Source organism: Aspergillus pseudoviridinutans, assembly GCF_018340605.1.
Source record: "Aspergillus pseudoviridinutans IFM 55266 DNA, scaffold_5, whole genome shotgun sequence".
NCBI classification, from domain to species: Eukaryota; Fungi; Ascomycota; class Eurotiomycetes; order Eurotiales; family Aspergillaceae; genus Aspergillus; species Aspergillus pseudoviridinutans.
The window spans coordinates 922199-950016 of record NW_025091285.1 but is presented as its reverse complement, the minus strand read 5'-3'; the positions used below and the strand labels follow the sequence as shown (position 1 = coordinate 950016).

The 27818-nt window shown below is 52.4% G+C and overlaps 8 protein-coding genes across 8 annotated transcripts; 3 read left to right on the top strand and 5 right to left on the bottom strand.

Moving 5' to 3' along the window:
• Positions 1-1465: 1465 nt before the first annotated feature.
• On the top strand, positions 1466-2731 carry Asppvi_007400 (uncharacterized protein; the record flags this gene model as incomplete). The annotated part of the gene is made up of 1 exon (XM_043303287.1): positions 1466-2731. One exon carries the CDS (start codon positions 1466-1468, stop codon positions 2729-2731), a length of 1266 nt encoding a protein of 421 aa, XP_043159222.1.
• A 1207-nt stretch (positions 2732-3938) lies between these two features.
• Asppvi_007399 (60S ribosomal protein eL19) lies at positions 3939-4866 on the bottom strand (the record flags this gene model as incomplete). Its single annotated transcript, XM_043303286.1, has 4 exons — positions 3939-4091; positions 4192-4342; positions 4465-4734; positions 4820-4866. 4 exons carry the CDS (start codon positions 4864-4866, stop codon positions 3939-3941), a joined length of 621 nt encoding a protein of 206 aa, XP_043159221.1.
• A 600-nt stretch (positions 4867-5466) lies between these two features.
• Positions 5467-10901, bottom strand: Asppvi_007398 (translational activator of GCN4; the record flags this gene model as incomplete). The annotated part of the gene is made up of 7 exons (XM_043303285.1): positions 5467-6024; positions 6077-6218; positions 6277-6358; positions 6415-6570; positions 6630-6821; positions 6877-10701; positions 10766-10901. The coding sequence occupies 7 exons, from the start codon at positions 10899-10901 to the stop codon at positions 5467-5469; spliced, it is 5091 nt and encodes a 1696-aa protein (XP_043159220.1).
• Positions 10902-10971: 70 nt separating this feature from the next.
• Positions 10972-14025, bottom strand: Asppvi_007397 (eIF-2-alpha kinase activator GCN1; the record flags this gene model as incomplete). The annotated part of the gene is made up of 1 exon (XM_043303284.1): positions 10972-14025. One exon carries the CDS (start codon positions 14023-14025, stop codon positions 10972-10974), a length of 3054 nt encoding a protein of 1017 aa, XP_043159219.1.
• Positions 14026-14330: 305 nt separating this feature from the next.
• On the top strand, positions 14331-19158 carry Asppvi_007396 (putative ATP dependent RNA helicase; the record flags this gene model as incomplete). The annotated part of the gene is made up of 10 exons (XM_043303283.1): positions 14331-15072; positions 15126-15786; positions 15842-16729; positions 16777-17498; positions 17544-17601; positions 17651-17792; positions 17842-18226; positions 18274-18487; positions 18535-18865; positions 18934-19158. The coding sequence occupies 10 exons, from the start codon at positions 14331-14333 to the stop codon at positions 19156-19158; spliced, it is 4368 nt and encodes a 1455-aa protein (XP_043159218.1).
• Positions 19159-19292: 134 nt separating this feature from the next.
• Asppvi_007395 (NADPH--cytochrome P450 reductase) lies at positions 19293-21422 on the bottom strand (the record flags this gene model as incomplete). Its single annotated transcript, XM_043303282.1, has 1 exon — positions 19293-21422. One exon carries the CDS (start codon positions 21420-21422, stop codon positions 19293-19295), a length of 2130 nt encoding a protein of 709 aa, XP_043159217.1.
• A 999-nt stretch (positions 21423-22421) lies between these two features.
• On the bottom strand, positions 22422-24061 carry Asppvi_007394 (cytochrome P450; the record flags this gene model as incomplete). The annotated part of the gene is made up of 2 exons (XM_043303281.1): positions 22422-23905; positions 23956-24061. 2 exons carry the CDS (start codon positions 24059-24061, stop codon positions 22422-22424), a joined length of 1590 nt encoding a protein of 529 aa, XP_043159216.1.
• Positions 24062-24786: 725 nt separating this feature from the next.
• Asppvi_007393 (myo-inositol transporter) lies at positions 24787-26469 on the top strand (the record flags this gene model as incomplete). The annotated part of the gene is made up of 3 exons (XM_043303280.1): positions 24787-24955; positions 25004-25929; positions 25984-26469. The coding sequence occupies 3 exons, from the start codon at positions 24787-24789 to the stop codon at positions 26467-26469; spliced, it is 1581 nt and encodes a 526-aa protein (XP_043159215.1).
• Positions 26470-27818: the final 1349 nt, after the last annotated feature.

Here is a 27818-nt window from a genome sequence, read left to right as displayed (position 1 = left end):
CGCCTCTCCACATCTATTCGACTTGATGTATTTATTGACTGCCCCGCTTTGAGGGGCAGGAACACACAACGTTATGACTTGGAAGAAACGATAGTTTCAACGTGTAAAGGTAGTTATGTAGAGTAATCCATGAGAGCAACACAGCCAATGTTATTTCACCGGCCACTGAGGGTACCCAGATAGGTTTCACAGGTTTGCCTCATACGAAGTATTCGAATACAAGCCAACGCATTGCAGCTGCCTGAGGCAGTCATATAGGACAATAGTCGGACCGCTGATAGAATCACATGACCCATGACCAGAAACTAATCCACATACAGACTAGTGGATGACCAATGTTGATGGCCCAATCAGGAAATGTGTCTGTGTACCTTAAAGTTTCCCCGGCTTCAACAAGTGAAACCTCCATCGCTTGATAGATCATGGCTCAATGGATCGGTAACAGGTGTTCTTGCTCATCATGTTCATCAAGTTTAATGGGATTCGGTCTAGTTCCTCGGTCTTCAGGAATAGGACCCCAACATGCTATGAAACCACTTCACATCTGCAGCTGCTACTCTCCCTTGAATCATGGTTAAATGAAGATACGAATCTCCAGTGACTGAGCGTCGTGTGAGGGGCTGGGGAGTGGCCTCTCGCTTCCACCCCATGCGACAGACTAACGCCCTGCCAATTTATCGTCACAGTGATCACTGCATAGGTCCTCATGGGATTGGACGTGCTTGTTGGGCTCTGTCTCACTCGATCTCTTCCGGATGAATTTCCTCGAGTCAGGGACCACTTATCCCCTGCTTAGGTCCTTTTTCGATTGAACTCTCCCGACTTGGGTCCTACGAACTACTAATAACTAATAAGCCCTAGATCTTGGTTCCTCTTAACTCTATCCTCGTCGCTGTTCGCTCCCCATAAGCGCGCCCGGTCGATACCAAACACACGCGGTTGAGCTGAGAAAGAACTCCTTGTTATTCCTCCACGTTTTTGGTATTGACTGTGTTCTCCATCCTTTCGTGAGTTCATAGTATCAATCTACTTGAAATCAATCTATATACCACGATGTGGGCTAGAATGCTACGCTGAACTTTTGTGTACCACCTGTGCTTCACCGTTGAATCCTGAAACAGCAGGGCACAAGCGAATGCAGCCCCTCCGAGCCCGGACTGCTATGACCATTGTGTTCGTCTCCTGGCACGGGGCATAGTGAAACGTCAATCATGAAGATATAGCGCGTTGACATTTCCTATACATTCCTTCTCTCGCTCTGGCCTAGATTCCGACAGCCACTATACTGTCCTTCCAATTTGTTGACCTCTGGTCGCTGTGGCATTTTACGCGCCGTACCTTTATCGGACAGGTCTTCATTCATCATTTCAGCACTATCGATTCATGCATGCCAGCAATTACCGCTCTTGGCCTTCCAATCTAGCAGAGCAACCGTCGCATCCGTCCAGCCGGTGGGCTTGGCGCAATGTCGATGTCCAGTCCTTCTATCATCTTATATCAGGGCTTGAGATGTACCAAAGTGCCTAGAAGTTCACTTGCAGCGGCATCAATACCTGCCGTCGTGCCAGAACCCACACCATTCCTGCCAGCCTCCTCAGTACAAGGCCCAGAACCCGTGACGACGACTCTACAATCCAGTACGGAAACCGCTGATGCAGTGTCGCTATCGTCTCGTATCGCCGTCGCTCCTTCAGATGTCCGATTAGTACCCCTCCCAACTACTTCCTCTCTCTCGGAATCTCCACCAAATCCCGAGAGCAACACGGACATACACACATCCGTTGCATCTCCTACCTCTCATAATCAGACGTCTGGCCTTCCATCGACTGATCCGTCTACTAAACCGTCGAGCTCCGAAGTCCTGACGACTTCTACGGCGGAGACCAGGTTTATGGTCGCGACACCCACAACGAATACAGTCACCGCAGCATTTCCTTCCGCGACAAACCCTTTGCAGGACTTTTCAGATCGCGGATCCGAAGACGTGAACCGTCATACCCTTCGTACGATTTTGGGGAGCATCTTCGGTACCGTGGGCTTGATCGCCCTCATACTCCTGATGTGCTTTCTGATCTATCGTTATAGACGGCGAAAGACGCGCGACGATCGAAGTCTCGGCGGGAGTGAGAAATTACTACGCAATGGTCGGCACTCCGCAGACTCCTGGGCAAGCTCCCGGCATGCCTTTTTATCCAGGACATCATCTCTTTCGGATGCCCCTTCTGCACCAGATCACCATCATGTGCCAGGTCCGAACATGGGTTCCAGTTATGCTCATGTCAGAAAGGGATCATCTCATCTCTCGGAGCCCAATTCAAACCCATCGGAGGTATCTCTTGACATGCGGCCACACATACGCGACGCTGTTGGTGGAACACATATGCACCCGACACGAGGCGACCAACCTCTTTGTCCCGATGCTTCAACCCTCGGGGGGTCGCATTCCCCTTCATACGCGAAACCAATCTCGCCAGGCTTACAAATAAACCAGGATCAGCACTCCATTTACAGCAGTGAACGCAGCCTAGGAAGTACCATCATTCTCCCAGGACGAAGTAGCTTTGGCAGCAGCGTGCAAAGAGCGAGCTATCCGATATCCATATCGGATCTCGGGCCACCTGGACCCAATGATTCCGTGACAAGAGTCAGTACCCGGAGCGACCCGTTTGACTTGGAAGTCCCTCCAAACGCGATGCACAAGCGCAGCTCTGGCGCACTTCCCCGGGGTTGATTGGCACAAGCACTCGAGTACTGGACACCCCAGTCAATGCGATACGTGACATGAGACACGAATGTTATCTACAGGACGAACACGGCTGCAGGGATTTTCTTGCTTTTGTACATCACCTTTCATTCTAGTAGGTATCATTTGAGAAACAGTGTATTATCATAATGTAAATGTACGTCAGGTAAACTTAATCTTAATTTGTTAGCAGTCGCTCTGTATGGGATCACATACTGCTGCTCTGTGCTTCTTAAATCATATAGCTCGAGAGGACCGTGACTCCATGTTCTTACCTTCTCTACGTAAGACATGCTAAGGTACTCTCCGCTCCGCAGTATACTCTGTCCTTCTCTCAGAAATATATATCTGCTGCAACTCCATGACCAACACATCTCAACTTTCAAGCACTGCATCACGAATTGAACATCCTCTTTCCATTTCATACGATACAATAATTAATCAGGTAAACGTGAAAACCAACAGCCACAGACTTATACACCCGTTCACAAAGGTGAAAGTCTTCTAAGACTGTGCAGGAACGACGGAGACCGATCACCTAGATTGACTGGAAATCAAGCTTAGTAGTTGGGATACAGTATAGTGATAATACTACAGACCGAATAACGCCAACTTCATCTCAGACTATCACAAGAGTAGTAGACCGAACCGGGAATTTGAAATTCAGGTAACGTTACGACATTAGATAAACAACTTTGATCGGACCGGGGTTGAACGGAGGGGTATGGGGAGAAGGGAATCAGGATATTCGGACAGTCCTCTGGCCAGGATGGAGAGGAGCAGTTGGATGCAATATGATGATGGAGTTAGAGAGAACGAGGACTCCGTAGAGCGGTGGTAAAAAAAGAGAAAAAAACGATTTCAGACTCATATCACACAAAAGCGCCATGCCATTTGTTTTCCTTTAAATGAAGAAAAAGAAAGCTTTGTTTTCCTTTTTTGTTTCTCTCTCTCATTCTTTGCTCTTTTTCCTTGGGAGAGAAAAAAGAGGAATAGCATTTTACTGCTTCCCGATCCCAGGTATCAAATATCTTCCAGGTTTCCCCTGATCATTGTCCCGGACAGAGAATCAAACCACCGAGCCAGACCTGAGAGACATAAAACAAAATTGGCCGACCTGATTCCCGTTGGCTATTGGATTTCCCCCCAGTTCAACCTCCGCACCGCCAAAAAAAAGTCAGATGGCTTTTTTTGTTTACTCCTGCTGCTCCTCGGCGGCCAGAGCGTTACGCTTGGCCTCGATACGCTCCTGTCGTCTCTCACGGAGGGCCTTGTTCTTGGCACGCTTGGCGTCCATCTCTTCCTTGAGCGCGCGCTCACGCTGTCTCTCAGCCTTGGCCTTCTGGATCTGTAAGGTTCGAAAAGCAATTTGTCAGCCTCTTCTCTATTTGCCTAGTCGCCACCCTTGCATCCCACTGAAAACGACATGAATCGAGAGGAAGACTTACGTGCTCAATCAGAGCGCGCTTGTGCTTGAAAGTGTTACCCTTGCTCAGGTGGTAGAGCTCGTGGTAAAGGTGCTTGTCGATCTTGCCAGCGGCACGGTAGCGGACGAGGAGGCGACGGAGAACACGCATGCGGCGCATCCAGAGGAGCTGGCTGTAATACGCAGACATCCATCAGTAAGACTCTTTGCTTCATTCTATCCCCCATATGACTGGTAGGGAGTGTGGCAACCGATCGAAGATCCTCAACCGTTGACAAAGGCGGAGTGTGCATACCTGGGCATACGAGCGTCCTTGGTACCCTTACGCTTACCGAGACCACGGTGTCTGCCGATTCTGCGGGCGGCGTTGAGCTCACGGGCACGGGCGCGGGAGTGCATGGTAACGGGCTTGCGGATGATGAGGCCATCGCTGACGAGCTTGCGGATGGTCTGGCGGGAGTTGGCGTTGGAGATCTCATTCATCTCATTGGGATCGAGCCAAATCTTGCGCTTGCCGCAGCCCACCACGGAGGCGGCGAGGCGCTTCTGGGTGCGAAGGTTGACCCTGTAAAGCGAGAAATCACACGGTCAGCCTTTCTGATGTTCAGAATCGGTCGAGGAGAAAGTCCCCAGCCAGAGAGAGAAATGACCCGAAAATGGGCCATTTCCACGCGCTGATCGAAGGAAAAAATTCCATCGAGTGACAGTATTTCCCCATGAAAGGACAACATCAGATTCTGAAGATGGAACTCACATCTTGATGTCGGCGTATCGACGGTCGTTGGCGGATGATGTTCGTTGCACTCGTCGACGGGTAGAATTCCCAGGTGAGGAGTTTGAGATACGGGCGGTTGATTAGCTAAGCGACTGTGCTGCTAAGCGAGAGGGTCCACCTTAGGGTTTGTGCCCCGGACGCTTGTCTCGACCGGGGAAGCGGATTGAGCCTCAATGTCACGCAGCCTATGATATGATGACATATGACTGGAAAGATATTTGGAACATGCTATTCTGTTTACATTGAAAGGACCTGAAAGGCTTATTCGTATTGATGACTTCTCCTCGAATCTCCTTGTACTCGCACATCCTGTACGTGCCCTCTTCGGACCAGTCACGTGACACTCATCGGCTTGCTGTAAGAGGGACAACTTCTTAAGCGAGGGTTCAACGTAACGAAAGGAAATCATCGTTCATATCATATGCTACTTTTCTAATATGGACTGCTCTATACTATACACTCGAATGCAGAGGGTATAGATCTCGCTCATGCCAACGTTGGTAGAATGTAAACCGTGCTCAACTACTCATCAGCAAATGAGCCTTCCCCTAGATCAACCTTTCCGACGCTCCACAGTTCCTTCTCATCCTCAGCTTCGTCATTGGACAGACCCAGTCCTCCCTGTCCACCTTCAGCATCTTTGCGTTCTCTAGCCTGGCTGGCGAGACGTAGCGCAACTCGCTTGAAGTAGTCTGACATGCTCCGCTTAGGTCCAGGGGGAAGTTCCGCCCCCGGTCCAGCCATATACTTGTCGAAAACAGCACTTTCAGATTCCTCAACAGAGAAGAGTGACAGGAACGCAGCTTCAGCAGCGAGCTTGACGGGAATGATTACATCACGAACACAGCCGAAAATCGGTGGTGCAAGAAGAGCCAGATGAGGCCGGGTCAGTTCGGGATGGAGCCGGCTCACCGTTCGCACGACCACCAAAGTGAGACGGCGAACATCAGGAGGCACGCCTGCCTGTATGCAGGGCGCTAGTGCTTCGAAGATGGCCTTGTTTGTCTCGAAATTGCGACTCTCATCCTCGATCAAAAGGAACTTCCCGGCAGCGAGGACGCTGTTCTCGGCAATGAAAGGCTGTCACAGAAATCAGGACCACGGAGCGCTGAAAGGCCAGTGTGTAACTTACATCCTTGTTCGAGACGCCCTGACAAATAATAGATTGGGTCTCGGTAGCGCAGTTCTCAGTCAGAGACGACGGCGAGTCAACCAGCAAGGCGTTCAGGCCCAGAATGGATGCATGTGTCATATGGCTTGTGAGCACACGGTTCCTTGAATTACCATGTCAGCACTGTTCCCGAATTTGAAGGCATCGTAGGATAGACTTACTTGATCAGTGGGCTGGCGGTAGACGGGGGAAGGACCTTCACCAGCGCACCGAGCAATTTGGCATTCGTAATAGCAACGCCATCTACCGAATAGTTAGATTTCCAACGGTGATCTTGTCAAACTTAAACCGCAACCTACCAGTCTGATCGCTGGCATCATCGTCAATGAGTGCAAGGATAGCATTCTTCGAAGCCTCGCTCATATTCGCGCCAGCTTTGCCGACGACCTCTTGTAGTGCCTTCATCATCGCATTCTTGACGCCCATATCATCAGTCTTTGTACCCGTGATCAATTCTGGTCAAAGATTAGTATCAAGGCTACTAGCAAATTATCACATAAACTAATTGACCTACCTGCAATGAGAGGATCCACCCTTGGGGTCAAGGTAATCAAGATTCCAAGACCCTTGGCAGCCCTGTTGCGCAGTGTCTCGCTGGTAGAATCGGCTAGACCCCGTGCAAATGTACGTTGCAGTTGTGGCAGGAATGGCTTGACTGCCATCGGGATCTTCTCAAGAAGCTTGTTAAGTGTGAAGAAGATGGCACCTAGTCCTGGTCAGTCCTGTGAACGATACATAAAGCAAGCCTCATATCAACCTACATTTGATGTCCACTGAACGTTCAGAAACCACTCTGATCAAAGGACCAGTGATTTGAGTAACGAAAAGCTTCAGAGAGTTTGCATTGGTACGGTCGATAATATCGCCAATGGCCAGAGCCGCCTGCGTACGCTGTTCCACATTGCCGTTGAGAAGACCCTGCAAGAAGATTGGCAGAATGGCAGTAATACCCTTCGGCAAGCTGAAACCTGGCAGATCGGCTCCAGGCACACCCACTTGTCGTAGGGCCTGGCGCGTTGGAATAGTAAGGACTTCCATTTCCTCCTTGCGCATGTGAGACGTGAGCCCGCTGAGTGCTGTCCAAGCTGCCTTGATAACTTCCTTGTCGCTGTCGTCGAAGGAAATGAGCAGGACACGAATCAGATCCTGGTAGTATCTGGAGTAGTCGATCTCGGCTTCGGAGAAGAACTTGCTCAGATGGAGCGCAGCGCTGGCGCGGCGTCTATGGTCATCGTGCTTCAGAAGACTCATCATGACGTTCATCACGACGTTCAGACCATCGAATTCATCCACAGATACCAAGACGGCATCGAAGGCGCTGTTCAATTCTTCCCGATGCTCCTCGTCCGTAGTTGAGAGGATATTGTCCATCAAGGAGTTGAGAATCGCGGGTAATCTGCGCGTCAAGGCCGAACCGGCTACCTCAGCCAAGGAAGCGATGGCTCTAGCATTGAAGGCAGAGATGGGCGAAGTGATCAGCGTCGGGATCAGGTTGGGTAGAATGATGTTAGCCCTTGTTTGCTCGGTAAGGAGCGTCAGTAGTGCTGACAGTGCTTGCTCAGCATCCTCGTTGTTTCTCAGAAGCATCAGAAGATGGGGCAAGACCTGATCAACAGCCTTCTTGCCAAGAATCTGCTGCAGTGCATCGAAGGCTTCTGCTGCCGCTTCACGGACGTCTTCGTCGTTATCGACAAGGGCAACCCGAACGGTCGAAATGAGGATCTTTTCGTAGTCTTCCAGGGCTTCAGGAGACGCAGAGGTAATTAGCTCTCTCAGGGCAATGCAGATACCTTGCTTGACATCCACATCAGGTGACGTGCGTAGGCCTTCCTCGAGAGAAGGCAGCAAAGTAGCGAGCACAGACTCGCCAGCCTTCTTGATAAGGTCTCCAAGCGCATTGCTGGCGATAACCTTGTGTTCCATATTTGATGAACCAAGGCGCCGAATGATAAACTGCGACAAAGTAGGCACCATCTCCTTTAGCGTTCTTGGTGAAGCGACAAGCGACTTCCAAACAGCCATCGCCGCGCTCTTGACAAGACCAGAAGTATCGCAGCGACAAATGAACAGAGCGGACAGGACCTTGTTTCTCCTCTCCTCGCCGAGAACCTCGAGCAACGACTGTCCGGCTTGAGCAACCTCTTCCTCTTCCTCCTCCGCATCTGCCTTGGCTGTGATACCCGTGATGCTGAAGAGGAGGTCACCCACCAGTTCAACAGAGCTCAATCTGATACGGTAGCTATCGTCCGCAAGACCGCGTTCAAGTTCAGGAAGAAGCAAGTCGATAGCCTTGGAAGAGAAGTTCTTGACCAGCAGACGACCAGCCTTGAGAGACGTCTCCCGAATGGAGTCGATGTCATCTGCCAATCCTGCGAGAATGGGAGGAATGATCTTGCTAAGATATGGCGCAAAGCTGTTTCCAAAGCAGGCAGGCAGGAAAATAAAGAGCGTCATGAAGCCTTCCCGAACAGCCGGCTTGGAGCTTGAGACGTTCTGCAAGATTGTTGGCAGTGTCTCTTCCAGTCTGGTCGTTCCCAGACCCGCCAGAACCTCCGAGAGAGCCTGTGCGGATCCCAAACGATCGCCAGCGCCAGTATCCGACTTGAGCGTAGACATGAGGTTGGGAATGAGATCGGGTAGGGCATCCTCTCCAAGCTTCTCGATAAGTGAGCCGAGAGCTTTGGACGCGGTGGCACGAGTAGTAGGCACTGGATCAACGATGGCCAGCTGCAGTCCAGAAACGATAATGGGCAGGTGAGAGATAAGATCCTTCCGCTCCGTAAGGTGAGCCAAGCTGCCAATGATCTGTGCAGACTTCCTCTTGGTATTTGATCTGTCGCCAAGACCGCGCTCAAGGATACGGACAACAAGCGCCAAAGAGGGAGCGTCCAAGTAATGGACGAAAGAGACCTTGATAAGTGCATCCAGAGCTTCATCTGTGTATTTGGTCGGATCACTCAGGGCCTTGAGAAGGACGTTGACCAAGCCCTTCACTTCGGGGTTGCTGATAACCTCACCGAATCGCTGCAGACTGCGATTTGCGGCGTTGCGCACCTCCTTGTGAGTATCATTGAGCACCACGGTGAGTGGAGGGATGATGTCGGGCAGGCTTGCTGCCAATTGCTGTGGGTCGAGATAAGCCATTGCTCCAAGGAGATCGCAGGCTCCCTTTTGACTGCGCCATTGCGTGTCGTCAAGGCCATCGAGGAGAGTAGGGAGTATCTTCTTCACACCATAGGAGCTGAGATTGGAGAAACAAGCCTTTGCTGCGTCGAGGCAAGCATCGCGAACGTCGATGCTGGGATCACCGAAACCGGCAAGGAGCTGCGGCACGATCTGAATGACATATGGTTCAAAGGTGCGCCCGAGGATGGTGGCGAAGAGCTCGAACGCTAACAGCGCACCCAGTCGCTGATGTGCCTCTTTCTTATTCTCAGTGGCGTCCTTCAGGTAAGACATGACCTGGTACTCCCGCAGAGTGAAGATGCCCCTTCCACGAACGATACCAGCCAGACCGTAAGCTGCGCCACGCTGGGTAGCATAATTCTTCGTCTTCAACAGTTGATCCAGCATCTCTTGTACATACTCTCCGCTCTTTGGCCCGCAGAGACGAATGAGTGGCGGAAGGCATCCGGAGACGGCGGATTGTACAGTTTCCGACGGGGTCGGGAGTGTCGCCAGAAGTCGCTTGATGACTGTTTGCAACCGCGGATCGTCCGACTTGAGATGCTGAGCCAGAGAACCGTAGAGAACAACCACTGCTTCATTGAGAAGATCAGATGTCTCGCTGCCTTTGTCTGAAGTTTCCAGAGTGGTTTCCAGTATTTCCATTAACTCCTCAACCCGCTGCTGGCCGCGCGAGGCGACGACAGATCTGCCGCTGTCACCCATTTGGGACCTTACCACAGAGTTTCTGTCGATCAAGGGGCCTCTTTCAATCAGAAACCGAAGGAATGAAACAATCTGATCGCCTTCGAAACTATTTGTCATCGCACCAAAAGCGAGGGCAATGCCACTGCGGCATTCCCAGTGGTCGGTCGTATCCACCTTGAGCGGCATTCCGTACTTGTCCTTCGCTGGCTGTTTGGGCTTCACTTCCTCCTCATACATCGACTGTAATTGCTGGACAATGTCCCCGAAAACGGATGGATTGAGCTCCACTGCATGGCCCAAGGCGCGGGCAGCAGCGCCTCGGAGTTGGGAGTCCTTGGACGAGAGATATGGAATGATTTTCCCGTAAGAAGTCTCGTCAACCTCGAGGGCATTCTCTTCCCAGATATTTTCAGCAATTTCCACGTTCTCCTCCACCTGATCGTGACAGCCCAACCAAATGTGCTCAGAGAAGTCCAGGTCAGTCAGATCAATTTCAGACTCGATAACCTGGAGCACCGAGGTTCGGACGGATGTATCTGGAATGATGGTGCCTCGTAGAAGAACATTAAGCTCCTCATTGGTGATGTTGGACGAAATGCATCTACAAAAATCAAAGAGAGTGTCCTTGATCAACTTGTAGTGCTGGGTAAACTTCTGCATGGCAGCCAGCAGGTGATGCAGGACATCAACACGTGGAAGACGGTTATCAGTGACTGTGCATGAAGTGTTAGCGATTCTCAGTCCTAATTATGCTCCTTGAGCGATGCCAGAACTCACATGAGGCGGAGTGGAATGACAGGAACTCCAGCGCAAGAAGCAACTGCTCTCCTTCCTCTTCGCCTTTGACTTCTTCGATGCCATTGCGGCTCAGAACCATGAAAATCAAGGGAAGGATATATGCCAAGGACGTCATGTCGAATGGGCGCTGTTCAGAAGCAAAACGAAGGCGATAAAGGATTCTTGTAACAAGCCCTGTCAAATGGTCAATAGATGCCTGAAGTGCTGATAATATGTGAAAACTCACCACCGAGTGGCTCGGTTTCCATCTCAGGCGGCAGATGGGACCTGCCAATTGCTCGAAGTGTCGCAACACCAACAAAGGGGCGAAGGGGACCCAGGCGCGACGAGACTTTCTCAGAACATTTCACGTACGCTTTGGAAACGACATCACCGGCGAACAAGCCCACGCCAGCTCGGGCCAGAGACAGCAACGAGCTTACAGCCGGGTTGATCCATCCATCAGCATCAACGGCTGGCCCGCTCGCAAGCCCCTGAATAATACCGGCGCCTCTTTCGATTCTCTTCACTTCCTGTAGGACCTCCTCACGGATCTTAGATTCCTTTGCAAGTTGAGCTTTGACCTTCGCTTGTTCATCTGCGGTAAGCTTCTTCTGCGTTTGGCCTTTCTTCTGAGCTAATTGTGCCCGCAGCTCTTCTTCCCATTTGAGGGTGTCGTAGTCTTTGGTGTTCTTGTCGAATGCTTGCTGCTTCGACTTGGCGTTGAGGACATCAACAAACATGGTACCCTCTGGGGTGCGGGCAATGGCTACATCGGTTGGTGTGAACCTCGAAAGACGCGAAGCATCCAAATCGTCTCTGATCTGCCGAATTAGGCGAGGGACCATAGTGTCTGGTGCGACGAACGCCAGGTCCCCTGCAGCATTCCAAATAGCTGCATCAATCCCAGGGACTTTCGATTGGATGGGATCCTGCGCCAAGTTAGCATCTGATTTTCTATCCCGGATTAACAACTGAAGACCAACCTCCTGCACCTGCGTCAATTGCTTCATAAAATCATCCGGATATTCACGAACAAGATTACCAGGATCTGTACCAGTCCTTAGGCACAGTGCGATCCATGAAACGTTGGGAATCAGTTCTGGCCTGCAAAGTACAAGAAGCTGAATGAGTTGACGATTCAGATCAGAGCGAATCTTATCGGACTGTATATCGGCAGTAGACGGACAGATGGCCTTCGCGACGAGGTGAAGGAGCTTCTCACTTGCCGGTCCTGCAGACGATGCAGCAGACTCTTTCTCTGCCGTTCTCAAGGCGAGAATCCACGTCCACAGAGCTTCAGTGACCACGCGACCCATCAGTTCCGACCTTCGCAGATAAATTCCCATAAGCGCGTGAGCAGCTTCCTCACGCAAATTTGTGCGAAGTCCGGGAGCCGTGATAGCGTAAATGAATGCCTGAGCCCATGCAACCTTGGCTGCATGTTCGGTGCTCTCAAACTTGGATCCGGACGAGACAGCCACAAGCGCGCGAACCATCCACTGGATCTCTGCTGGAGACGTCAATTTGGTATAAGCCTTAGGGTTCAGGAGAAAAGAAGGCTTTGGGCTGAGGAGCATCGACTGTGCCACAGTGGTTTCCCAGTCCGCCTTATCTACGCCCTGGGCTGCAGATACCCTTTCGTAGAGGGCAAGGTACACAAATGCGGCGGACAAAGAGCCATTCTGAGCTGAAGGTAGAGGATTTGAAGTTACCTCCTTGAACAAATCCTTCATCTTGTCGAGGAACTTGGTGACAAATGGTCCAACCTCGGAGGTAGCCAGTGTTGGTGCCTCAATACGCCAGAAGACGCCCCCAACAATCAGTTGCCAGAGCTTCCGGAATGGAATACGTTTATCTGCAATTCCTTTGACGACAGCATTGATGACATCGTCACTAATTTTCACCTTGGATTGAAGGAGGAAAGTGAGGTGCTTGCAGAGGGCCATGATTTCTTGTTCCAATGCTACTTCGTTAGATTCCCGCGAGAAGACAGGAGCAAACCCTTGTACTATGTCTTTGGAGACGCTCTCACTAGGCAAGATAGCACAGACCGCCTGAGCATACACAGCACGATGCTCTGGGCTCGTGATCTTCTGGGCCTTGAGGGGTCCGATGATCTCACCAGCAGTCTTGACAAGCCAGTTCTCATTTTTAGACTTTGAGAGGATGGACTCAAGAGACTGCACAGCACCTTGCCTAATAGTCACATTGTTTGATTTCATGCTGGAGAGAAGGTGCTTCAGGAGCCGAGAAAACAAAATCTCGGACAGGTCGAAGTCCTCCGGTAGAGAAGAGCATAGTGAAGGCACCAATCCACCCAATCCCACCTCTGGAGCACGCAAGAGCGATTTCTCAAGAGGAGGTACTAGCTCCGATGTGAACTCCTCATAGGTAATAAAAGAGGCGAAGAAGTCAGACAAGCCACTTGCGATGTGGTTTGGCACTGCAGCTTTTGAGCCAATCAATTCTTTGACGTAGTATGCGAGGACCAATTTCTTCTCTTGTTCCAGGACGGCCTTGCTGTTCGGTAGGCGGGCACAGACACCAGAAATGACACCGAGGAAGGGCGCATTCTTCTGCCCCGCAGCCGAGTCACCAGTCAGTCGAGCGACTGACTGGCGGACAGCATCCTCGCCCCAATTGTCTGACGAGAAAACGGCGCGTAGAGCACGTCTCGTAACAGTAAGGGCAGACTGCTTCACTGTTGGTCTGGGACCAGCGGCAAGACAGGTTTCGAGAGCCTTTGCATCCACAGCGACAATGTCCAGTATGATCGAGAGAGGAGTGTCCGGGTCATTTTTCAATATCTGCAGCAGAAGGCAACACCATTCCAGCAGGACAAATGCGGAAGATGGAGCCAGCCCGGGTTTAGAAGCCTCTGTGAGCAGTTTCTGGGTAAGGTATTTCAGATCTTCGGGCGGAACGGGCGCCTTGAGTATCGTACGCAGACATTGCTGGACGGCTTGTCGAGAAGGGCGATCGACGTATAGCGGATAGGTTGTAAAAAGGAGTCCTAGAAGAGACTGACGGATTTCTTGTGGTAATTCAAAGCCTAAAAGTCCAAAAAAGAACAGAGCGCGTGAGCACTGTCCATGCTGAATGGCCGACTCGGAGGGGTGAACAACAACCAACTTACCAATTTTATCGCGGAGCTCCTGGAGAGCAAGAGTTCTGCGAGTAGTCGAGCTCGAAAAGAGAGCGTCTCGCAGGCTCTCCAGGTCCCCTGATTTCACCTGTTCCCATGGAAAGTCGTCCATATTAGGTGGACTGGAGCATGTCGGCGTTCGCTAGAAGCCTTCCCGCAATGCTGTCATAAGAGTTTTCGACGTTGTGGGGGAGGAGCTCCGTCAACCGCAGCCGACATCATCGGCCCTCTCGCGCGTCCATGGAGACTTTTTCAACATTCAACGCTCGCATTCGCACTTTAAAAACCCTACGGGCCCAAAAACCTCCGTCAATATCTCGAGTCCAATTTTCGTGCGGCTCGTGGGGTTGAATCGGTCTTAATTGCGTCTCATTCTGGACCGCTGTGAGCGAGGCGGATCTTGGTATTTCTTGAGTCATGCCCTCCAACAACAAACGAAAGAAAAAACCGGCCTCCAATCCTGCTCGGGGCTTCGCGACCGTTTCCATACCCTCAAAACCAAAGTCGGTGGACTCGACGACCCCTGCATCGACCGTTGATTCCCGATCAGTCACTGAGAGTGGCTGGCCAACACCCGCAGAACCGAGCCAGCCACCGTCCGAGAAGCGAGAGCCTTCCTCCCTACAGAACTACTCGCCGGAGGAACTTGAGAAACATTTGGAGAACGCAGAGTTGCAGCTGCTGGTTGAAAAGCTTGCTGCCAAATGCAAGAACGATGCCGCCCGCCAGGTCACAAAGCTCGAAACTGAGCGGAGGGTCTTGCGGCAACAGGCCGTTTCCCTGAGTCTTTTGGAGTGGCTTCCTAAAGAAGCGCAGGAATTAATTCTCAGCCTTGCCGAAGCGGAAGAACGCGAAATCAGCCCTCCGTCTAGCTTGAAGAAGTCGAGCTCTGAGGAAGAGCTGTACATGAGACTTTGGACATTGCGGGAGACGCTCTTGAAACTTGGGTTCCCCGAAGTGAAAGTTGAGGAGGCATTGAAACATGTGCTGCTCTACTTGCCCGGTACATCTACAAGTTCTAATAGAGATGTGGCCCCGAACCTGGATGAGTCTTTGGAGTGGCTTGCCATGCACAGCCTTCCCGCGGAACTACCATCTTATACACAGTCGAGCGCTCAAACACGCAATGACTCGGAGCGACTTGTTTCTTTCATATCTGGTAAAATTTAAGCTGTGACCATCTACGGAGTGTAAGAGGCTAACGCCTAACAGAGAGCCAGCCGACAGAATCCTCGCCGTCAAAGGCAAAGAATGTTGATAACAAGCCGAAGAAGCCGAGGAATGTAAAGATGGTCACTCCTGTGGCCTCAAGTCCTTACGACTCCGATAGCTCTCTTGACCCTGACACGTTGCTTCCAAAATTCCTGGAATTGCAAACGAAGCTGTACGACCTGCGACCAGAATTGTTCGATCAGCCAAAGAAGGGCAAAAAATCTGGTCCTGAGCAGGCAAATGTCACCACAGAGGATCCCCAAGTTGCGAGACTCCAGCGTAAACTTGCAAGCATTGAGAATGACGTGTTGTTTGACCGCGATGAGGCCGAGTACCGGTGGAGGGAGAAGCTTGATGACCTAAGGAGGGAAGCAGCATTTTCCAGGCGCGTTGCTCGCGACGAAGGAAATTGTGCGCCTGTGGAACCCGAGGTCAGGAAGCCTGATGAGACATCGACTGAGGCGGAGAGTAGTGCCGGACTCATGGACGACAACGGAGATACAGCAGATCTTCTTGGAGATATGTTCGAGACTGAAGAGCCAATTTTGGAGACTGGTATCATTACAGAAGAGCTCAAAAAAGCCTCTATCACGATGCGTGACTTCGGTAAATGGACCGGGCTTAGTCCTCGACGGGTCCTGGAAGAGACGTGCAAGTCCAGGTATGAACCTGTAGGCGCTCCTTTTGTGGTAGACCAAAAACTCATGGTGCTTTAGGGATACCGGATGTACGGTTACTTATAAAGATTTCTCACCCTCATCACATACGAATCGAAAGGCCGTTGAAGTCAGGTGGTCGAAACCTCAAGACGTGCCCTTTCCCCTGGAAGTGGATATGGTCACACATAAATCGAACTCTTACACGACGTTTGTATCAATGGAGTCGGTCGCTACATCCACATCTCAACAGGCAGAGGCTTTTGTGTCTACGATAGCTCTTTTCATTCTATTCCCGCAGAACTCGAAAGAAGGAAAAGCCTATCTGCGACTGCCGGCTGTTTGGCGAGATCTGTGGACTGAGTTGGCAGAAATCAAAAAGCTTCAGGAGGAGGAAGTTGACAAAAAGGTTGTCAAGGGCCTTAGAACGCTGATTCAAGAGAACCAGGGTACCTTTGAAGACGATGTTGTACTGTCGGATAATTTCCGGCGGAGGAATGGCGCAGCTGGCAAAGCAGAGTCTCCCGGGAGGGTCGGCGCCAAAGTCCAGGAGTCTGATGAGCACTTGAAGAGAATATGGGCAGAGAAATCCTCCTCACCATCCTTCCAACACATGGTTCAGGGACGGATGAACCTGCCGATCTGGGAGTTCAAGGACGAGATTCTCAACACGCTCGACACGCATCGTGCCGTTATCATCTGCAGTGAGACGGGAAGCGGAAAGAGCACACAAATACCTTCGTTCATCCTTGAGCATGAGTTGCAACACGGTCGTCCTTGCAAGATCTATGTGACCGAGCCTAGGAGGATCTCTGCTATATCCCTGGCGCGCAGAGTCAGTGAGGAACTTGGGGAGAGTAAGGCAGACGTTGGGACGGCCCGGTCTCTGATTGGTTTTGCTGTTAGGTTGGAAAGCAAGGTCAGCCAATCCACGAGACTGGTATTTGCGTATGTATCATGCCCCGACTTTCAGAAGTTATACTGATCTGATGCAGTACAACCGGAGTGGTAGTACGGATGTTGGAGCGTCCCGACGACTTTCAGGACATTTCTCATGTTGTTCTTGACGAGGTTCATGAACGGACCATTGACAGCGATTTCCTCCTGATTGTGCTTCGGCGACTGATGCAAAAACGGCCAGATTTGAAGTTGATACTGATGTCGGCTACTCTCGAGGCTCAACGTTTCTCTTCATACCTCGGTGGTGTTCCTGTGCTGAATATACCTGGACGGACCTTTCCTGTCGAGATGAAGTTCTTGGAGGATGCGATCGAGCTGACCAACTACCACCTACTGGAAAACGAGGCGAATACTGTGATTGATGAAGATGTGGACGATACGCCGTCAGAGAACGGGGAAGGCGACACAACTGGCGGCCTGCTAGCCACTCTTGAAGGATATTCCAAGCAAACTCGCGAAACAGTGCTCAGTTTTGACGAGTACCGCCTCGACTACCAGCTCATCAAAAAATTGCTAGTGAAACTCGCGTCGGCACCGGAGATGGCACCCTACAGCAGAGCCATCCTGGTGTTCATGCCTGGCATGGCGGAAATTCGTCGTCTGAATGATGAGATTCTCTCAGATCCAATCTTCCAAACAGGCTGGATTGTACATGCTCTTCACTCTTCTATTGCCAGCGAAGACCAAGAAAAGGCGTTTGTTGTGCCTCCCGAGGGCATGAGAAAGATTGTCATTGCCACAAACATTGCAGAAACAGGTATGTTTGCAACGCTGCCACGATTAGCAGATGCTGACTTCCCAGGTATCACCATCCCGGATATCACAGCTGTCATCGACGCTGGCAAGGAAAAGACGATGCGGTGGGTATCATGCGACGGTTTTATGCGAGACCCTGCTGACACATTTTAGTTTTGACGAGAGACGACAACTTTCAAGGCTCGTGGAGGCCTTTATCTCGCGTGCCAATGCAAAGCAACGCCGAGGAAGAGCTGGACGAGTGCAGAGCGGTATCTGTTTCCACTTGTTCACCAAGCATCGACATGATAAGCTGGTATGTCCAAATTCCTGTCGCTAGTCCTTTGATACTAACAACCACACAGCTCGCAGAGCAGCAGACGCCGGAGATGCTGCGGCTATCCTTGCAAGATCTTGTACTGCGTGTCAAGATCTGTAAACTCGGTGAAGTGGAGCAAACTCTCCTCGAGGCATTGGATCCACCATCGTCCAAGAACATACGTCGTGCGATTGACTCGCTGAAAGAAGTCAAAGCTCTCACCAACTCGGAGAGCCTGACACCTCTGGGCATGCAGCTTGCCAAATTGCCCCTGGATGTCTTCCTCGGAAAGTTGATCATCCATGGCGTGTTCTTCAAGTGCCTGGACGCTTGCATTAGCATTGCCGCCATTCTCTCATCCAAATCACCGTTTGTCAATACTATGGGATCCAACAACCAGAAAGATCTTGCGAGGCTCTCATTCAAGAAGGGTAGGTAACTTATTGATAAAGCAAGGTTTATGCTAATGTTAGCCCAGGCGATTCCGACCTCCTGACCGTGTACAATGCGTACTGCGCCTGGAAGCGCACGAGGAGCACGCCGGGGGCTAACGAATATGCCTTTTGCCGGAAGAACTTTCTCAGTTCGCAGACACTATTGAACATCGAAGACATCAAAATGCAGCTCATAGTCTCCCTTGCAGATGCAGGGCTTCTAAACTTGGATCCGACACAAAAGTCTTTACTGAACAGGTATTCTCACACCTATCTTACTTCTACAGTAAACTCACACAACGCAGAGCCCGATCCGGCGGCCGCCAACGGCAATTTTTCACCATCCCCGAGGACTACGACACAAACAGCAGCAACGACGTCGTCGTCAACTCGGTCATCGCCTGGAGCTTTTACCCGAAACTGCTCACCCGCGAAGGCAAGGGCTGGCGCAACGTCGCCAACAACCAGTCCGTCACGCTGCACCCTACCTCCGTCAACAAGCACGCCGACGCCTCCCTGAAATGGCTCTCCTACTACCACATCATGCAGGCCCGCAACCGGAACTACAACGCCTTTGAGACAAACGCCGTCGACGACTTTGCCATTGCGCTGCTGTGCGGAGAGGCCGAATTCAAGGTCCGTAGCCGCCCTCCTTCCGTTTTGCAAAGCTGCAAATGCGGACAATTCTGACTGACTGGCTGCAGATGTACGCTGGCGTTGTCTCCATCGACGCGAACCGCATCCGCTTCGCGGTCCGCGACTGGAAGGCCATGCTCGCGCTGAAGATCCTCAGTGCGCGCATTCGAGAAATCCTCGCGGGCACGGTCCGCGACCCGCAGAAGATGCTGTCGTATAAACAGCAGCAATGGGTCGGGATCTGGCAGCAGATTTTCTCCCAGGCGGGGAAACGGATGGCCGAGAAGCGGTAATCACGATCACTTGCTAGTAAATAGATGGTTATGGACTTATGATTACGAGCTGGCTGGCTAGGGTAGAATAAAAGTTCTTTGCTAGATGTCAATAGAACAAAAGTCTCTAAACGGCACGCAACTATGACAGAAATCTACCCCCATACATCCTCCTGCCACTTATTCTTTCTCTTGATCGCCTTACTCCACTCGTTCAGTTCGGTCTCGCTCCATCCCCTGGCCGCTCGCATCGCCTCCCCAACCGTCTTTTCCACCTCGCGGGCCATCCCCGCCCGGCCGCAGATGTACACGTTCGCGCCTTCGTCAATCAGCCGGATTACCTCGGCGGCGTGCTCGGCTATCCGATTTTGTACGTAGACTTTCTGGCCGCCGACCCGCGAGAACGCAGTGATGACGCGCAGCGTACCGCCAAGCGCAGCCTGCATCTCGTCCAGTTCGTCCTTGTAGATGAAATCCTCTGTCGGAGCCCTGCACCCGAAAAACAGGATCATCTCACCGATTTCCTTGCCGATGAGGCCAAGCTGGCGGCGCTCGGCGATGAACGCGCGGAAGGGGGCCAGTCCCGTGCCTGCGGCGACCATGACGAGCGGGCATTTGCTCATGAGCGGCAGTTTGAAGCGGCTGCGGCGGAGGTGGGCGTGGATTTTGCCGCCGGTCAGGCTGGCGTTGGGGCCGGAGAGCGGGTAGGCGAGGTCGTGGGGGTGGGCGGACGATGCGAGGGATGCGGAGAGGGCGAGGAGGTAGTTGGATGTGAGGCCGTGGATGGATTGGGTTGGGTTCGCCGGGAGCGGGGCGGAGGAGACGAGGACGGTGATGGATGGTTTGCGCGGGGCGAGGACGCTGCTGGAGGAGATGGAGTAATAGCGGGGTTGGATTGGGGTGAGCGTCTCGATAACATAGGAGAGTGGGAGGGCCGTCCAGGGGATATCCGGGCAGGCGAGCTGCAGAAGCCGGCCAAGGGTGAGGTGAGTGTGGTTGAGGAAGCTGGCATAGGCGGTCTTGTCCTGCCCGAGCTGGAGAAGAAAGTCCTTGGCTGCTGGTGTGGGGGCGAACTGGGCTAGTCCGAGGAGAGTATCGCGGTTGACGGGAGCACAGATCTCTAGGTAGTAGCGGAAGAGGGCAATGGGGGTAGTGGGAGTCGGCACTTTCACTTTACTTGCTGGGTCGAGCGATGTGATGCTGATGGGTACCTCGTGGCGCGACGGATGAAGTCCAAGAGCGTTGACAAGGATGTCCACTTCGGCATCCGGATTGCCCGGCCAGACGGCCAGATGATCACCCGTCTTGTATGTAAACTCGGGTTGACTGCTGAGATCGAGCTCGATGTGAAGGCAGTGGCGGTCAGAGGAGGTAAAGAGTTCCCTAGTGCTGCTGATGTCGACTGCCCGTACGGGAGAGCATTGGGCAGCGGATTTGGACGAGTCGCGGCGGTTGTCCGGTTCTCCGTGGTGCAGGTCGATGGGTTCGAGCGACTCATCTTCCTGGACGGACAGTGTCGGCATATACTTGACCTCACCTTCCTGATAACCCAGCTGCTGTTTGAACGTGGCGAACAAACCCTCCTTCCAACTCATGAAATCCTCCTGCGTTGTGCCCTCGGCATCGTTGGCCTTGCCGACGGGCATCAACGACACAGCCCCAAACCGGTCCAGAGCCTCCACGACGACGTCAACGACGCGATTGTAGAACTTGTAGTTGCTGTTGCCCAGGCCGAAAGCAGCGTAGCGGAGATTGGACAGGGAGACATTCTGGGTCTTGTGAATCCAATCCCAGAACTCGGCGGTGTTGTCGCTGGGATCACCCTCGCCGTAGGTCGAGAGAATGAAGATCGCCAGTTTGGAGTCAGGAATCATACCGACAGAGTCCGGATCGTAATCGGACAAGTCAGCTGTCATGGCMTCCTGGCCGAACCGAAGCGAGACCTCGCGAGCCAGCCGGTGTGCAAAACCTTCGGCCGTGCCGGACTGAKAGCCCCAAAAGACGACGATGTTCTTGCCTGTCTCATCCATTTTTTGGGCAATGTTGCGGGTCTGCTTATTGGCATTGGAGCCAGCCGCGCCTCCATTCTTCAGTTGCGGCCGTTCATACACAAGATGGAGATAAGGATCGGGCTGGTCCCAGAGAATGCCTCGGGAGACATAGGTTCCCCCAATGACGCTGAGGACAGTCAAGGCGGCACAGTCGACGACACTTGCAGGGGTGATTACTTTAAAGAGATCCCGAAGAATCTCGGGGTGCGAGCTCCACTGAGAGAAGAGCGACATGATGAGTGTAGACGGTCACTTGTCAGTGGTTATCTGGAAGACAGCCAGGAGAGCCCAGATATATGGACATCATTTGCCACAGCGTGTCCCGCATGTACTCAGCAAAGCAAAACCATCCATCTACCCATGGGGTAACTTTCCCTCACTATACTTCTCTCTCGTAAATCGCGGGGATAAACCATGACTATGACCCAGCTGACAGACCGTTGTCTTCATCTTGCCGATGGCGATCCAACAACCAAGTATCGGCCTTTGACGGCATTGCAGCGGGGTACAACCAGTAGACCAACAGGGCAGGAATCCGCGTCCGCGTCCGCGTCCATGTAGGAGAGATGATGTCGCAGTAAGGTTGACAACATCAGAAAACGCAGAAGGTCTGTTCTGTATCTGCGTTGACGAAGTCAACCCCCAATCCCCAAACGGAAACATTCCCCGCGGGGGAAAACTCCCCTTGTCGGCTCAGGACTGAGCCTCAGGCATCGATTTCGCGTCCCCAGCTTCAGACTTGGCCTCAAGACCAGAACCAGAACCAGAACCAGGACCAGTCTGCGACTCCGCTGCTACCACCCTAGTTCCCTTTTTCGGGCGTCCAGACCTCTCCGCATCCTCTACGTACTCCATCTTAACCCGAGGGTTCGTTGCGGGATCGAATCCCCGCTCTTTGGCGCGCTGGATGATCTTTTGGACGCTGCGGTAGGGGATATCCAGCCCTGCTGCTATGGCTTTGGATTCGACGCCAAAGGCTGAGAGGGAGAGGACTTGGATACGGAGTTCGATTGGATGGTAGCCCATTTTCTTTATTGTGAGGTAATTCGTGGAAGATGGTATGAGGATGTTGACTGTTGACTGTTGACGGGGAAGAAGAAGAGAATGTGTGGGGAATATCATTTATCTTTTTTCGGACTAGTGGGCTGCACTACTCTGTATGCAGTATCTACGCAGTACTGCCTGTGCAGGCTATACTATGGAGGATGTAATGCAAAGAGCAATGGATTATGGCTATGAATCATGTCTAACTTTCCTCCTCCACACCTTCACAGGCATATCGCCCAAGATCAAATTCATCGTCTCCAACCGCTTCAACTCCCAGCCAGGATGAGGCAGGGCAAACTCATACCGATGCACCAACGAGGCAATGGCCTTGGTCTGTTCCAGGTAAGAGATATTCCGCCCGATACAGGAGCGCGCCCCTGCAGAGAAGGCCACAAAGTACGGCTGCAGGGCCTTGCCTTCCTCGCCGAGCCACCGCTCGGGGATGTACCGGTCCGCCTGCGGGAAGACGGTCTCGTCGCGGTGGGCGACCAGCGCTGAGATGCTCACCGAGGTGTTGCCGGGGACCCACTGGCCCAGGATCTCCATGCCTTCGGGCGGGGTCTGGCGCGGGAGGCCATGCGAGGTGGGCGGGAAGATGCGGAGGGATTCGTCGAGGCAGGCGCGGAGGTAGGGGAGGTGCTTGACTTTGTCGTAGGGGGCGATGATTTCGTCGTCATCCAAAACGGCGTCGACTTCCTCGCGGAGTTTGGCCAGACAGCGCGGGTTCTTGAGGAGCTGGTACATGACGTTGGCGATGGCGATGGCGGTCGTCACGCTGCCTGCGTTCATCATGATGTTGACCTCGGCGACGATCTCGCCCCATTCCAGGTTATTCGGGTGCCCGTTCTTGTCCTCCATCAGCGCCTGGAAGAAATCGTCCAATTTCTCGCCGGCCTCGTAGCGGCGGAGGCGTTCTGATGCGCGCCGCCACACGATGTTGTCCCAGTTGTCTGCCGAGCGTTGCATGCGCCCGAAGAACGGGATGGGGTTTACTAGCTTGTTGAGCACTGGGTACCATTCGTAGTTCCACACGATCAGCGACTGCTTGCGCGCAGTCGGATACAGCGCCTCGCGGAGGTGCACCTCATACGTCGTCCCGTCTTTCCTCTCGGCAGTGCACACGTCGCTGCCGCTGTCCAGGAAGCCCAGCTTCTCCGAGAGACCAATGTCGGCAATGGCATCGAGAGTAAAGTAGTTGGTCCACGCGCGAAAGTCGACCGTCAGATCCGCCGGATCGGGCGCCGCCTTGCCCTCCGCCACAGCTGGTGAGGGAGGCTTCGTGCAGACCCGGTCAAAGTGAGCGATCAGCCGCTCGAGCTTGTCGCTGACTTTGTACTCCCACGTCTCCAGGTTCTTGAGGGCATACGCCGAGGAAAGCACCTTGCGCTTGCGCGCGTGGTCGGGCTTGTCGACCACATCGGCGAGATGGTAGTGTGTGCCTGCCGTGACGATGTACGACGGGTCTTTGATACACTTGGTGTTGTGCCCGTAGATGTCCTTGATGGCGCGGACGTCCCCGTACGACAGCGTGTTGGGGCCTGTGCGGAGGACGGGATGTTTCCGGTGTAGCTTCATGAGCTCCATGGAACGGAAGCCTCGGGATGCAAGCACCATGAAAGGAATGGCAGACATGCCTGAGAACGGATGGAAGTTGGGATATCTCCGGAGGCCTAACTAGTCAGTCTTGCCATAAGAATAAAACCACCACAGGTTTACTCACCCTTAGGGTCCCGGATGTACTCCACAAATGGATAGGCAATGAAATAAATGAAGAGGAGGAGGCCCAGTATGCAGGCATACGGGGCAATTGTGAAAAGTGACCACATTGCGACTATGCTCAACCAAAGTATAGAGTCTTAGTAGTTGGGAGATCGATTCATGACATGGTAGTAGATACAGGCAAAGGCTCTTATATCTTAGAAGACAAGAGGAAGACCTTCGAGTAGGGAACCGAAGATGGAGGGTCGTTGAACTGTACATGGCAAATGACGCTTCTAAGCCTAAACAATGACATGTCATCAGCAAATCGTTCATGTTCCTCCGTCAATCGCTGTACATGCATATGCGGGAAATACTTCCTCTTCGGACTACCACCGCGATACACTTCGGCGCAACCATGGAACAAGGAACAAGCAGACATCCCACGCCGTCGATCAGAATAGTGTGCCATTACCCCGCGATAGAGCTGCCACTTCTAGCTGTAGTAAGCTAGGATCGGTTATTGTTTCCATGAAAAGGACTCAAATCCCGCAAGCCACGCCGGTATTTGATGTTGATAGCCGGATCTTCGCCCAAATGGATACACTGAAGTATGGAGTCTGGGGAATCACTGCGGGGAAATCTGGGGGACCGTGTATGATGTTGCGTAGAGTCCGTTTGGCTTCATGAAGCATGCTCCGTTTGATGACCAGGTTTGACGCGAGGGGGTTGGATGCATCTGGTATAAATGCTGTGATCTCACTGTTCAGCAACAAGGAGTGAATTGACCCCTCAATATTATCCAGCTCTATACCAGGGTGTCAGTATAACGACGTAGATCAGATCAATCGCAATGGATTCCGACGCCGACTCGATGAAGCTGTCACTGGATGGCAAAGCGGAAGCTGTCCATCAAGAGCATCTGGGCGACGAGAATCCAGACGACTCGATCGAGATGACCGACCCGGGAAAGACTGTCTGGCTGATCGCTTGTACGGTGTCCATGGGAGGGTTTCTGTTCGGTTAGTATCCACCCTAATATGCCATAAACCATCAATTAATGCACGTAGGGTACGATACTGGCGTCATCTCTGCTGTATTGGTCAGCCTGGGAACAGACCTAGGCAAAATCCTCTCGTCTAGCGAGCAGGAGCTGATCACCTCCATCACCTCCGGAGGCGCGCTGATCGGTGCAGTGCTAGCCGGCCTGACCTCTGACAAGTACGGACGCAAGCTCGGCATCTATGTGGGCTGTGCGCTCTTCGTCATCGGTACCGTGGTCCAGGCCGCTGCGTATTCCATAGCCCAGATGACGGTAGGACGGCTCATCGTCGGGTTTGGTGTGGGCAACGCTGCCATGATCATCCCGTTGTATATCGGCGAGATGGCGCCTGCTCGATTCCGCGGCCGGCTGATCGTCTTTGACAATCTCTGTGTGGCATTTGGCCAGCTTGTGTCGTACGCACTCGGCGCTGCGTTTACCGATGTAGCCCATGGCTGGAGGTACATGGTCGGTATCGGGGCGCTTCCTGCTCTGATGCTGGGCGCCGCCATGCCATGGTGTCCCGAGACTCCCCGTCAATTGATCTCGCACAGTCGCGGTGAGGAGGCACGGCAAGTGCTGAAACGGATCTTCCCACAGGCCACCGATCAGCAGGTAGATGCGAAAGCCCGGTTGATCCAGCATTCCATCGAGGAAGCGGCGGTGTCGGTCTCGGAGAGGAGCTTGTGGTGGCAGATGAAACAGCTCTTCACGGTGCGCGAGAACGTGCGCGCTCTCGTCACGGCCTGCATGGTCATGGCCATATCCCAGCTGGGCGGGTTCAATACCCTCATGTACTATTCCGCCACGCTCTTCTCGATGGTTGGCTTCAACAAGCCCACTGCTGTGTCGATGGTGGTCGGCGCGACGAACTTTCTGTTTGGCTTCGCCAACTTTGCGTCCATTGATCGTTTTGGCAGACGCGTAGTCCTCTTGATCACCGTCCTCGGAATGGTAACTCCCCCGCCCTTCTCCACAGTCAAGATGATGGTCTAACCGCCCAAACAGTCCCTCTCGTTAGTAGTCGCCGCCATCGCCTTCCACTGGATCCCCGTCAACCACGACCTCACCGTGGTCCAAACGCAACAAATGAGCTGGGCCAGCATCCTCCTCCTCGTAACCATCATCATCTACGTAGCTTTTTTCGCCGCCGGCGTCGCCCCAATCGCGTGGGTTGGCACAGAGTTCCTGCCCCTGGAAGTCCGCGCGCTCGGCACGATGATGAACACGGTAACCTGCTGGGGATGCAACATTATCATCTCGTCGACGTTTCTGTCAATGATGAGGGCGATGACGCCGAGCGGGGCGTTTGGTTTCTATGCCGTTATTTGCTTTGTCGGCTGGGTGTTTGTCATTTTCTGCTATGCGGAGGTGCATAATATGCCGCTGGAGTCAGTACGGGAGGTGTATAGACATGGCTTTGGGGTCAAGTATGCCAAACAGCTGCAGAGGGAGCGAGAGCTGCGGGAAAGAGAGAAGCCGGTGGATGTCTAGTTTGAGCATGCCGGATGCTCATTATTAGCCATTGAGATAAACCAAGTGACATCAGATACTGACTGCCTGTAACCACACTCTGCGTCTAAAATATATCTATATTTGTTGTCTGTATAGCTCTGAAGCTTCATAGCTAATACGTTCAGATATACATCCGCAAGCTCAAATGTCACTGTCAATATATATGATACAAAAGCGAAGTCTGAATAAACTCACATATATGTCTACGCATCTCTGCACTGGTCAATACGCAGTGTACAAGTCGATTAAGTTCATATCCCTGTCTTTATCTGATGTGCAGTACTCTGCACTATAAGAAATGCACGGCCTCCTTGTTCTGTTCATTTAAGATCATCACAGCTCAAGAACAGGTGCATCTGCTGTATACGTCTACATCATACAATGCTCAACCTTGACGCGGCATTGAAATAAGGTTGACTACATCGCTTTGCATAAAGGCATAAGAACTTGTGCAGCGTCAGTGTACGGTGCACTGTGCACAATTGAGCTGAGATGGAGTACAACGAGAGGGATAGGTACCGAACGCAGCAGATTCGACTATTGACAATGCCATGGAAAAGACGGTGAGGACGAGGTTGCGGTCAGTCAACTGTTGATAGTAGTGGCTGGCTGGAGTTGGATGAGCAAGGAAACGATTTACATTCCTGGGGTGGATATCTGACATGATCCTGATGCCTTGAAGGCTTCGTTCGTTCTGTATGCAGATACACGTGTATACCTGGTATTCTGCACTTGCGAGGCATCTAGAGAATCAAGGGGGTACATAGTACATACTGCCTAACAGGTACATATTGGGCTGTGCTGGGCACAGAATCCGAGGTAGTACCGATGTATACAGGCGCCATGGCTACGTCATGCGCGATGGCCATGATTTTGACAGAATGATTATTACTCTGGCTACTGTGTAATTGTGTATGAGGCAAGTAGATCATGCCTGTCATTATCCTGAGCATGAACAGACGGACTGGTGAGCAGCCTCTGCATTGGGGATCACGAGTGTCATGACACCTTCAAGTCATGTGGAGACCTGCGTACTGAATTTCCTATTTCATAGTATTACTATCTCCATTTATTCATGGATAGTTCGATAGTCGAGACAGAATCTGACCCGTGCACCTTCAAGTCAACAAACCAAAAGGCAATCAAAAGTGATGATCTGGCAAGCGGGGATGGGATGTGGATGTGGATGTTGGACCGATCCACGTCCATCCACAACCCCATCCACCCACCCTAGTCTACTCCCTCAACACTCGCATATGCACCAACGGGTCGTTGCAGCTGAAACCTGGGTCCCGTCATTTGCCATTGCAACTTGCCAGGCTAAGGTA